This window comes from Patagioenas fasciata, chromosome 6, assembly GCF_037038585.1.
Source record: "Patagioenas fasciata isolate bPatFas1 chromosome 6, bPatFas1.hap1, whole genome shotgun sequence".
In the NCBI taxonomy this organism is placed as follows: domain Eukaryota; kingdom Metazoa; phylum Chordata; class Aves; order Columbiformes; family Columbidae; genus Patagioenas; species Patagioenas fasciata.
In genome coordinates, this window is record NC_092525.1 from 23,966,476 (window position 1) to 23,978,799 (window position 12,324).

Below are 12,324 nucleotides of genomic sequence, written 5' to 3' on the forward strand. Positions count from 1 at the left end.
TGATAATCGTTCACGCCCTGGCTCTTGAGGCTGAGAGCTGACTTGACGAGTGACTGCTGCGGGCAGCCAGCTGCCTTGCCCCGGCTGGAAATGTTTTTACCGTTTCTGTTAGAAACAGCCGTGTGATTGTCCGTGCCCATGGCAGGATGGACTCTGCACCGTGTCCAGGAGGGCAGCAAGCACAGATCTGGGCACAGCAGCGAGTGTGTTTTGCAGGATCAAACCGTTTGGGGCTTTACAGCACCAGTGGCAGTGTGCTGGTGAGGGTGCTGGGATCACCTGCCAGCACCCTCCCGGGGGGGCCCTTCCTGAGCCCCTGCCCCAAGCCCTTTGCTCCTGCACTGCCTTTGCCGCTGCCGTCCTGTTCCCAATTACTCCCGGCTGTTGGCTGCCTGTCAACTTTATGAAGACGTACCCCAGAGTTTTTCCTTAGGGTGTAATTTGTCCTGACAGCTGCTTTCGTGCTGTTGTTTTCCCAGTCGGCCGGTAATGGGATTAGCCATGTGCAAATCCGGAGGTGATGGAAGGCGAGTGGGTGTGGGGGGGCGCCGGCCCCCCGCCATGGGGTAGCTTGTGCCGCTTGGCAGAGCCACAGTGCCGGCATCTCACGGGTCTTTTGGTGAGATCATGTGTCTGGTAGCTCCCCCCAGCCTCTGCTGGGCTTTTTTTTAAGCCACCCTATAATTTTCTTGTCAAATTAGAATCCCATGCTGAGCAGGGGTAGGGTGTATTTTGCAACAAATCATTTTGGCTGACTGGGCTCTTGACTTGCACAAGTGTGGGCTGAAATACGACCAGGGAAGGAGATTTTGCAGGACTTGCCATTGTGCGAGCACTGGGGAAACACCGGCTGTGCCCCCAGCGCTCCGCTGCCCCATGCACCCCCAGCCCAGCACCCTGCTGCCACCCCGGGGCTTTGCTCAGTCATGTTTTCGGCAAGAACCCAGCTCAGGAGGATCTGAGGCTGGAGGAGCAATTCCATCATGTGTCCTAACCCTTGAAACAGGGTGACACCAGCCCCTTGGTTGTCCTTTCAGCAATGCATCAGCTCCTCTCTGTGCAAAAGTGCTTGGGGGGCCATGAAGGAGGAAGTATGGGAGCCCTTGCCTGCTCCAGCAACGGGGGCAGGAGGCCAGGTGGGAGCTGCCACCCTGGCAGATGTGCTGGTTTGCTATGCGGAAATAACTGTTTTTTCTTGCTGTGTTAGTAAAACAAACCCAAATCAGCTTATGTTACCCGCCCCGCCTGCTAAAATGCCCATGACTTTTCCAGTCATTACTGTGGTAATTACTGGGGACCAAGTTGCTCGAGGAGGTATTTGGGCAGGCAGCATGTGCCCATGGCTCCAGCATGCCTGGGAGCTCTTGCCATACAACCCTGACCAAAGAGCTCAGGAAACTCACAGAAAACCCATGGGGGCTGCAAGGACTTTGCACAAAATATGGCGCAGATGGACCTGGGGAGCTTCTGCTAACTCTTGCTCAGGGACTGGCAAGGGGACCCTGACCACAACAACGCCACTCAAACAAACAAACAAGACAGCCCAGGTTTTACTGAGGGTTGTTGCTATGCCATTGGGGAGGGCTGGCGCCAGATGCTCTGAGATGGAGCCTCACCCACAGATTCCTATCAGAGGTCACAGACAGCTGAGGCATGCTCTGCTCTGATCGTTAAATTAGCTGGAACAAGGTCTCCAGATAAGATAATGCTGTGGGTTGCTGAGGAGGCTGTTCTCTGTTGGCGTTGGCTGGGTGGTTTCCCTGGCAGGCTATGAACCTGGATTCGAAGCAGTGCTCAGATTGGGACATGGCTTTGCTGAAGACACCACCCCTGCTCCTCTTCTGTTGCTCCTTGGAGGCATCTCTGCCCAGCACCAGAGCTTGCCCGCTACCTGCCCTTGCCCATGTCCCCAGGCACGGCACCATGAGCAGTGTCCCACTGAAGAGGGACAAGCTGGCTGCTGCTCACTGCCACTCTAAAATGGCTCACAATGATTGTGGCATGGCTTTGGCTTCTGGAGGGACCCTGAATAGCAGAAGGAGCGGTGACCCCAAATGTCGGGCTGCCGCAGTGTTCCCAGACAACCTCCCCTGAGTGCAGGTTGGTGGGGGCTCAGTTTGTTGCCCTGCTGCAGCGTGCTGATGGGTTTCACACACCAGTATTAGGAGTGTTTATGGTCTCTCTCACTGTAAAGCAAGTAAGAAGTCACATCCCGCAGGCTCCCAAGGTGCTGCTGTACTTCAGGAACACCTGCAGCCCTTCTTCCTCCCTGCCAGGGTCCCTCTGGTACACAGCTTTGCTCTGCTGCCCTGCTGCAGTGCGTGCCCACTGATCGATGGGATGAGTGCAGGGTTGCGGCAATGAGCAGGATGCATGCACAGCCCTGGTGAGGTGTAGAAACCGGGAGTGCTGACTCTCAGCATCCTTATCCCTGATACTGGCTCACTGTAGTTCCTGTACAAATTGCACCATGGGAAGACACCATGCTTGAGCTCACCCCTTCACGAAGCAGGCTGGGGTGGCCTGAGGTGGGTGCATGCCCGCAACAGGGCTGGCTGGGCCAAAACAGGGGCTAGGGCGGGGGCGGCTGCCAGGCTATAAAGCCCCGTGTGGGCAGGGCTGGCAGAGAGCAGTGTGCGGCTCAGCGGCGCCTGCTTTGTGAGAGCTGCCGCCTGTTTTGTGCCCACTCTGTTATGTGAACAGTTTCCAGTAAGTGCACAGGGGGAAACCAAGGGGTCGGGGTGGCTGGGCTCCAGGTCAGCCAGCATGCAGTGCCATGCAGGGGCATGGGCTGCGCTGGCTGGGACAGGAGTGTTCTTGCTGCAGTAGGAGCCAGGCAAAGCTGTCCATGGGGACCAGCCACCAGGGCTAGACCAGTCAGAAGAGACCTGTGAGGAACCAGTTTTCAGCTGCCTGCTGGCACAAAATCTGCCTTAAAAGGGAGAACAGCTGGAGATGGCTGTCCTAGCTGTGCAGCTGCCTCAAAGCAGTCTAGCACCATGTGTGAGGGGAAGCAGGGCTACCAGAGAGGGGATGCAGCATGCCCTGTCCTCCATATTTCATCAGGGTGCCAGCTGCACCCAGCACAGCATAAGGAGGAGGTTCTTGCCAGGGCAATGCAACTGCTGCAGTTCAGTGCAGGACATGTCATGGCTGAAATATGGTGCTCGTATATTTGTGGTGATTTGGGGTGGGAAGGATGGGGAGGATGCAGAGTGGAGGCAGCAGCTTTTGCAGGACACCTTTTTCCACCCGTGCTGTAAGACACCGTCTCAGCATGACTCACACCTTAGCTGGGTGCAGGCTTCCCAGTGATGTCCCTGTGAGCACGGGCTGCTGAGCCTGGCCGTGTCCTGGCAGCAGCATGCCAGAGGGGCTCCCAGGCCTACGGTGGGGCTGCTGGCAAGCAGGGTGAGCCTGGGACCATGGGCAGCAGTGGGGAGCACCAGTGAGACGAGGGCTCCTGCTGGGAGGGGAGGCTGAAGCCAGGCTGCGTTATCAAGCAATTCCAGCTGAACCATGAACTTTGCCTCCAGGCACAGCTTGCTGCCTCTCCTCCTGCCCCCACGGGTGGGCTCTGGTGTCAACAGGTCCCTGTTTGTGCAGGCAAGGGGTGCCCTGCATTTCGGGAGGCAGACACTAGGCGTCCTGGCACTGGGTTTCACAAGCCCTCATGACCTTTGCAGTGCAGCAACATGCCCTGGGGACGATTGTTTCATACAAAACAGAACTTTGGACAGGGTTTTCATTTCCTTCAAAGCCAAGCACAAAGGAACAGCAAGTCCTCCCTCCTAATAAAATGACAACAGTCAGTGATGCAGCTGGGCTGTCTCTCCACAGTGACTGGAGCCACGTCCCACACCCACGGCATTCCCGAGGCCCTGCAAGATGGGGGGGTTACAGCCCTATAACTCCCTCCTGCTTCATCTCGTGCCCCAAACCTCCCCATGGGCAGGAGTTGCTGTCTGAGGGTCAACTTTTACACTCCTTGGGAGAAACTGATTTGTACTAGGAGGTGGTGAGCCCTGGTGGTCAGTGCCCCGTGAATCTTTATCTGGGAATGTGGTTAATTGACAAATGCCAATCACACCTCCAGCCCACTCAGAATCGGGTTCTCAGCCACCCGCACAGCACAAGTGTAGGCAGGGAGCCAGGGTGCATCGACTCGGGGTGCAGAGTGCGCTGGGCTGCAGATCGTGGGATGTGCAGGGAGTGTGGGGTGCAAGGGTTATAGGGGTGTAAAGGATGTAGGGTGCAGGGGGGCAACTGGTGTAGGGCTGCAGGACGCAAAGGGCACAGGGGTGCAAAGGGTGAAAGGGGTGCCGGGGTGAGGAAGAGCAGGTGGAGGGGTTGCAGGGGCCAAGGGGTGCAGAGCCCCAGCCGGGCTGTGCCCCGGGTGGGTGCCTCCAGCTGCGGGCGGGGCCGCACATCTGGGCGGGGCGGGGCGGGGCGGGGCGGCCAGGCAGTGACTCCGGCGGGGCCGGCGCGGAGCATCCCAGAGCCGGTGCGAGCGGCGCCCGAGCCGAGCCGGGATCATGCCCAAGTGCCCCCGCTGCCAGAAGGAGGTCTACTTCGGTAAGGGCTTCCTGCTTCCCCCCCCCCCCCGACGCCCCCACTCTGCGGGGACTGCAGGGCTGTCGGGCTGCTCATGCTGGGGTGCCCCGATGCTGCACTCCGCTGGCGTTTGGGTCCCTGGAACGCCCCAGTGTTTACAAGTCCCTGTGCACCCCAGAAATGCAAATTCTTGGGGTGCCTCGAAGTTGTGCACTCCTGTGCTGTCGGTCCACAGGGTTGCCTGGGTGGGTGACCCTGTAAATGCACCCAAGGAGGTGCCTCGCTGCAGGGTGTGGGCTGCAGCGGGTACCCCCACCCTACAGTCAGGACCATGGCACAGCAAGGGAGCTCAGCCCTGTGCCAGTTTGGAGCCCAAAGGCCTGGCTGGTGCAGTCCGCTGCACCCACACTCATGTTCCTAGGTGAGTGTGTTGCCCACATGTTGTCCTGTGTGGTTTAGCAAAGTGAGATGGCAGCCCTTGGGTGTTATTTTTAAGCCACTGTTGCAGGCTGGCTGCAAGCCTTGTCTGGCTGTTGTCTGCTGCTGGGCTTCAGGCAGGTGTCCTTACCCCGAACTGGGACGCTGGCATTCCAGGTTCTTGCCCCTTCTGTTGCTGTGGTCCCGCTGTCCTGCCCATAGATGTTTTTGGGTGTTTGAGCCTCTTGCCTTGCTGGTAGTGGCTGTCAGATGTCCCCACTTTCCTGGTTTAGCTGAACTTGAGGGGATTTGCTGTAGCAGCTTATACTCACTCCTTACTTTTTAATTCACTAGAGCTGAGGGATCTGGGACCTGAGTGCCAACACTGACTTCTGCTCTCTCTGCCTTATTTCTGCTCTGCTTGTGTGCGTGTCCCAGCTTCTACCTGTGCTTTGCCAGAGAATTTGGAAGCTCAAACACGGGGGCTGGTCTCCCTGTGAAACAACCATGCCCGTTAGTGATGCCCACCCTGGGGAGATGTGCTGGAGCTGGTGTGGGGGCTGCCTGGAGGGGTGTTGTGGACATGGCTCCTGTGCTTGGGGAACATCACTTTGCCTAAACTTAAACTCGGCACTTGGAGCCAGGCTTTGAGGTGACATTTTGGCACAATACAGTTTGGGGGTCCCTCCTGTGACTGAGGGTTCTGGGGCACCTCTTTTACCCGTCTTGATAGAAGGAGCTACTAAGGTGCTGGTGTTAGTGATTGCCTTTCCCTGTGGATCTGCTTCGATCCCAGTCAGGGTGAGCTGGGTTTGCTGTGCCTGCAGGTGCAGCTGTGGAGGGGGTGGCAGGGGTTTGGCTCTGAGCTTATCAGGCTGCTCTTACAAAACCGTCTTTGTTGATGCTGAGGAAGGTTCAAAAGCTGCTGGAGGACCAAGCTTGCATTGTAATTTGTGTCCCTGGAGATAAGGAGTACTGGCTGTGGAGGCAGAGCAAGCCCAGATCCAACACACCCCAGGGTTCTCAGAGCTTAGCAGTCCTGCTCAGGTGTGCCTTGGGCTGCTTTTGGCCAAATCATGTCTGTAGAGAGCAGGGATGAGGAGGAGATGATGCCAAGAGACTGGGGATGAGGTCTGCAGGGGCACCACCAGATTTCCAGGGCAATCTCAGCTGCATGGCCAAGAGTCGGGGGACGCTGCTGCAGTGAGCCTTGGCAGAGCTCCTGCCTGAGTGTTAGTGCAAATGCCTGTGCAAGAGGTGGGGAGGCTGAGCTCTTTCCAGAGCCTGATGATGGGAGGACCGCGCCGTGGGCCAGGCATGGGCTCCTGGGGCTCCTAACAGGGAGGACACTGGCTCCTGCCGGGCTACAGGCACAGGAGGCTCTTTGTGCCACTGGGGGACGGCAGCAGGGCTGCCTCGTGACATTTGGGCACTGCCCACACTCCCACCTCTGCAGCCGCCAGCTTGGCTCCTTGTGTAAGCTGTTGTGAGCGTATTTGGACTCTGAAGAAGAGGTGCTTCAGGCTGCTGAGGGCCCCCTGGGGCACAGGCTGCCAGCAGCAGCTCCGTGCCATTGCTGGACCTCCTTTTGCAGGCATGGGGAGAATGCTTGGGCTTGGCTCTGATGGAGTTCCTGTGGAAAACTCTGCTTTATCTCTGCAGAAAATACCCTCCTCCCCTGCTGTGCTGCAATTAAAAGCCACCCTGTGTTCCCTCCTCTCTCCGTAAACACATCCTGGCTATGGCAAACAGCACGTTGTCCCCCCTGCCGCTGCCTGAACCCCAGCCATGCTCCAGCCCCACTCTGGTTTGCCATGGTGCATGCAGAAGCAGAATGGTGGCCAGAGTGCTGATGGCTGGAGGAGACTGGTTTGTGCTGGTCGGGCACAGCGATGGCTTTGCCTCCCCAGTCCTTGCCAGCATCCCCCATTTGCTCCTGCCAACTCTAGTGGCTGCTTGGGCTCCAGCTGGCTGGGTAGAAATTAATCCCCTTTCAGGCTGATGTTGGAAGGAGGAAGGTCCCAAAATCATTGGAAGACAGATAGAAGTCAGTTCGTCTGCAAGGATGAAGTGATGTTCACCCTGGGAAGACAGATTGGAAGACAGATAGGAAGACAGATTGGAAGACAGATAGAAGTCAGTTAGTCTGCAAGGATGAAGTGATGTTCACTCTGGGCACGACACTGCTGTTTCAGATCTCGGTGTCTGGATGTGCTCAGCCAAGTGTGTGCACAGCGAGCACTTGGTTTTGAAACATGTTGCCCTTTGTCCTGGACAAATAGACTTGAGAGAATGCCCCAAAACATCCTCCCTAGGGTTGATGGTAAGGAGATCAACCTACCGAAACTTGCTTGTTGCGCCTGTTCAGTGCCTGAACTAACCTGTGTCCTTTCCATGGCAGCCGAGAAGGTGACTTCTCTGGGGAAGGACTGGCACCGGCCCTGCTTGAGATGCGAGAAGTGTAACAAGACCCTGACGTCTGGTGGCCATGCAGAGGTGAGGTTTTCTGCCCAGGAGGTCCCTGTCCCCTGCAGCCAGGGATGGGGTTGAAGGGCAGTCGAGGCTGATGCTTTCTCTTTCCCTGCAGCATGACGGCAAACCATACTGCAACCACCCCTGCTATGCCGCCTTGTTCGGGCCCAAAGGTAGGGTCACTGTGGCTGGCGCTGTGGGAGGGAGGAGAAAGCGGCTCAGGGCTCCCATTTCTTGGTGCATTCACCGTCCTGCAGCAATGCTGACCCTGCTCTGTCTCTCTTCCAGGGTTCGGCCGGGGAGGAGCCGAGAGCCACACATTCAAGTAAACCTCAGGTTGGTGCCTTCCCTTGGTGTTCCCCTCCTGCCTCCATCTGGCCAGGCTGGCTGGGACTGTATCCTCCAACCAAGCAGGGAAGGCAGACAAGCTGCGGCATCTCCCCAGGCTGGCTGTGACACCCAGTCCTCGCACCAGTGCTCGGGAGCAACCTGCTGGGTGTCAGCTCCTCCTCTCCACCAGCCCTCAGTGACCATCAGCACCCGCTTAGCTCCAGCAACAGACGCCAAAGCCTTTTGCTTTGTGGCCTGTCAGCAAAGACAGGGTCTGTCCCGGAGCACCATTGTTCCAGGGATATCTCTGCTCCCAGACCAGCCTCATTTCATCCATCCCTCTCTTCCATCCCTCTCCAGGTCTGACGGTTCCCAGCACAGCCCGAAGACAGCACCAACGCACGGCAACAGACACGCATTTTCAATTTTAATTCACTGTGTACTAGACTAGCACATTCAAAGCAATAAGTAACCAAGGCTGGGGCTGGTGCGGAGAGGGGCTCTGCTCCAGATGGAGCGCTGCCGGGGTGGGGGTGTTGAGACGCCCTGCCGGATAGGAAATTTGGCCAGTATTGCTGGAGACCGCCTGGAGAAAAGACCGCACCCTTCCAGCCAAAACCCAGCCCTGCTTTTGGCACCCGGTTCTTGTGGCTGGGCCCACAGTTGTATTCTCAGTCTTTAATAAACCCAGATCAAGAGAAGCTTCGCCCATGTAGTGGCTGTGTGCTCTGTAAGAGGGGTGCTGTGGGACTTGTTCATGAAATGCTGTCCACTTGCTTAAGGACCCCAGATGGCCTCAGGATCGAGCCACACACTGTGTGATGGCTCCATGTGTTTCTGCTCTAGGTGTGCACAGGGCCTGTCTGTGGCTGCCCAGCCCAGGAGCTGCCTGAGCCATGTGGAGCAGGAGCAGTCCCCAGGTGCTGCAGGCACCAGGGCTGGGGGATCCCCATGGGAAAGGGGTGGTGGGTGTTGTGCTGGTGCCTACCTGGGGACGTGGTCTTCCTGGCCTCAGGAGGAGGGTCCTACCCCACCCACAGCCTCACTGGGTCTGTGTCATGGCATTTGCAGAAACCAAGAGCATGGTGGCTCTTACCACAAGCCTCCTCTTGTTGTCTGCAGCTGTAATGGGGTTAAAGCAGAGGCATGCAGTGCTGCTGGACATGGGGCTGAGACTGCTGACCCACAGCCTCTCCAGCACCAAACAGCCTCCTGGCCATGTCTCAGCCCCTGGCAGTGCCTGCTGGAAAGCCATGACCATGGGCAGCACTGAGGTCTTTGCTCCTGGATCTGAGATGGCGTTTTGCAGCCCTCAGTTGGGACAGGGAGGTCTCTTGCTGGGAGACAGCTGACTGTCACATCAGGAAAACCTGGTGTTTGTTGCTTTCACTCTGAGCAGCTGTATGAAAAGGCCAAATAAGGTGGAGGTTACGGGTGAGGCAGGGCCAGGCTCCCGTGGTAGGGAAAGCAAATGTGCAGCATTACAAAGCAAGAGCTGACTCACAAGTGCTTTGCTCTTTCGTGTTTCAGGCTCTTTGTCCCACTGGAAGAACAGCACTGACAGATGTAGAAGATGTTGACTTCTAGGATGTTTCTAAAACGGTTTCCTAATCATATCTTTCCCTAACCTGAAGCACCCCATTTACATATTCAGATATACTTTACAATGCTCTCAGATATTTTTGTCTGTGGTTTCTGCATGCATTTCCTTAGAGACTTCTCCACATCTTACTGTCACATCAGCCTTCTTGGGGCTTGACCAAAACCCTCAGGGGTCAGGTACATGACTAATGCAAAAATCTTTGGTGCCAAAAGCAGCTTGACCTGATAAGCATCTTAAAACTTCCCACATGCTTGATGCCAAAAGGCTCTGCACCCACTAAGCACACGTCAGTGGGACAAACTCGACCAGGCTGTGCTGCCTCACCTCCCACCTGGTTAACGCAACAAATGTGGTGTTTATGTCAAAGGCTATTGCTGTTTGGCCACCACCACACTTCACAGCAAGCAAGGTCTTGTAGGATCTCTTGTCCTCCCGCTCCCCACACTGCCCTTGCCAGCACCCTCCCAGGGGTGCCAACACCCGTGGCTTGGTCCTGCTCTGCACTGCTGCTGGCACCCAGCCGGCCCCTGGGGGCACTGGGACATGGCTTTCCTCTGCAAACTGGGCTTCAAAGCAAACTAGTGATAAAATCTCAGCAGCCTTGAGCATGCCAGTGAGACAGCATTTACCCTCAGCATTAAAAATAATGGCAAACACAAGCCTTGTCGTCCTCTGGGCATTCTCTGGCCCTTTTTGTGGGTGGTGGCTGCAGCTGGGGCAGGAGGCAGTGTGTTGCTGTTAGCAGTGTGCTGCTTGTGGCTGCCATTTGCTTCCAGCCCTGTCACAGATTTGCAGTGTACAGTGGTGGTTGCAGATGGCTGTGCCTGCCCTGGGTGCATGGAGGGATGTAGGAACTGTGCAAGGTCTGTGCAATTCTGTGCAAAAAGCTCCTTCAGGCTTTTCTGTTTCTCTGCCTGCCCTGCAACAGGCACACTCACGGAGACAGCATTGAGCCCCAGGACTTGCTGTCAGGATCCTCCCCCCTGAGCTCTATGCTTGCACAAGTCATGCTCCCTGCCTGCTCCAGTCTTGATGCTGTGAGGCTGGGCAGTTCAGGGGTGGGTCACATCCACAAGGAGCCTTGGTCAAAGAAAATACATAATAAACTGATTTTTTAAAACTTGCTTCAGTCTTTGGAGAGAAAGCAGAAACAGCTGTATTGCATTTAGATAGGAAATCTGCGCCTGAGCCCAGCACTCTTCTCTGATGCGCAGCGTGGCCCAGCAGCAGGGAGGTGGGCTGCCAGCAGACATCATCTTTTCCCCATTCAACAGTAAATCTCTGGGGCCTGGAGCATGAGCCATGCAGACAGGCAGCAGTGTGGCTTCCAGTGCCACTCATCTGCGATGCTCTTGGCTTTGAGCCCCGGTGGTAGCTGGGGACAGGCAGGGACCATCCCTTCCCTCGCAGGGCGGTCATGTCCTGGCTGTGCTGCTCCTACAACAGGGTTGACGGTGAAAGCAGAATGCTCAGGGCAAATCCCGGCTTTGTGAGGGGAGCAGCCAAGGAATGCTGGCTCGGTGTGCCCTACCAGCTGCTCCCACCGCTCGAGGCAGAGCACAGACCCTGGGGAGGTGGCTGGCAGCCCCCATGTCCTGTCTGGTCACCAGTCAGCAGTCACAGGGATGTCACTGCCATCACAGGTGGGGTCAGGCACAGCCCAGCCCCCAGGTGCCCATCTGGGACAACAAAGTATGTTGGGTGATCTCCAGCCTGCTGATGCTCAGCTTGAAGGTGCCCTGCTTTGGTGAACTGAAACCACCATTGCTGACCCCAGAGGGAGAGGCTGTGCTTCCTCTACCATTATTCCGGAAGCTTGGTCTGAGATCACTGAAGTTTGTGGCTTGCTGAGCCTTGGTTGCTATAAACACTTAATCACTGTGACAAGAAAGACAAACATCACCGGTTCCTCTGAGGGCTGGGTGCGGATGAGCCCCAACGCCCTGGGTAGGGAAGCAGAAGAGGTTTTGACAAAGGACAGGAACAGGATAGATTCAGAAACAAAACGGTTGCTGTTCCCTGCCCTGGCTCTGCAGCTTTCTGTACAGAACAACAAAGGAGAGGGGGACACAAAAAGGGGTCTTTCAGCTGATCTATAAGAGGTGGGGGTGTTACTTGAACCCCCAGTGGAGGCAAAATGCAGGCAGGAGGGGCAGGTGTGGGTTGCCTGGCCCTGCATCATCCTCCCAGCACAGATGGGACAGACATTAATCCGAAGCAGGGAACAGATGTGTCCCTGAGCTCACAGCTGGCAAGGGGGACGGCTGAGGCTGGAAGCCTCACAGCAGAGTTCTGCCCTCAGCATCGCTCCCCAGGGCCATCCTTAGTGAAAGCAACAGTCACAGCATGGGGACAGGGCCGTGTCCTGCCAGCATGGCCGTGGCTGCCAGCTGCAGCTCACATCTGGAGCTGGAGGGGGGACAGGTTCAATACTGCTTTGCTGACATGCCGGCAGGGCCACTGACACTCCCCAGCCAGCTCTGATGGAGACACTGACATCACACCTCCAGTGTGGTGATTTTGTGTCTCAACACTGCTTTGGGTATTTTTAAGGCTGATTTGTGTTAAGCTCAAAGCGCTCAGGTATCTTTTAGGTCAAGAAAATGTTTGCACATCTCCAAACACCTCAGAAACCTGTCTTTTTATCCGGACAATGGCAAGAGGGCCTGTGCAGCTGTTGTTGGGCAGCAGGAGCCCTGCAAGATCATGCATCAAGCTGGGACTTCCCAGCTCAGCTCTGCAACCACTGCGGGTTGGGAAACCCCCGTCCCACCAGCGGAAACAGCTTTGCAAAGGTGGCACAGAGGAGGTCAAACCTCATTCCTGGTGGGGAACATCATCCCCAGCAAATACTGCAGCAGCTGAAGATACTGAAGGCAGAGGGGCTCCGCGTAAGGGAGATGACCAGGGGTGTAACGAGAAGCAGCTGAGACCAGGAATCATGGTAC

The 12,324-nt window shown here is 56.5% G+C and overlaps 1 protein-coding gene across 1 annotated transcript; it reads left to right on the forward strand.

Moving 5' to 3' along the window:
• Nucleotides 1–4,453: 4,453 nt before the first annotated feature.
• CRIP1 (cysteine rich protein 1) lies at nucleotides 4,454–8,479 on the forward strand. The gene is made up of 5 exons (XM_065842042.2): nucleotides 4,454–4,575; nucleotides 7,373–7,467; nucleotides 7,559–7,616; nucleotides 7,732–7,779; nucleotides 8,134–8,479. The coding sequence occupies exons 1-4, from the start codon at nucleotides 4,536–4,538 to the stop codon at nucleotides 7,770–7,772; spliced, it is 234 nt and encodes a 77-aa protein (XP_065698114.1). The 5' UTR covers nucleotides 4,454–4,535; the 3' UTR covers nucleotides 7,773–7,779; nucleotides 8,134–8,479.
• Nucleotides 8,480–12,324: the final 3,845 nt, after the last annotated feature.

Coding starts and splice junctions, on each gene's coding strand:
- CRIP1 (XM_065842042.2), top strand. CDS start 4,536: ATGCCCAAGTGCCCCCGCTGCCAGAAGGAGGTCTACTTCG. Junction 4,576..7,372: donor CCAGAAGGAGGTCTACTTCG/GTAAGGGCTTCC, acceptor TTTCCATGGCAG/CCGAGAAGGTGACTTCTCTG. Junction 7,468..7,558: donor CGTCTGGTGGCCATGCAGAG/GTGAGGTTTTCT, acceptor CTTTCCCTGCAG/CATGACGGCAAACCATACTG.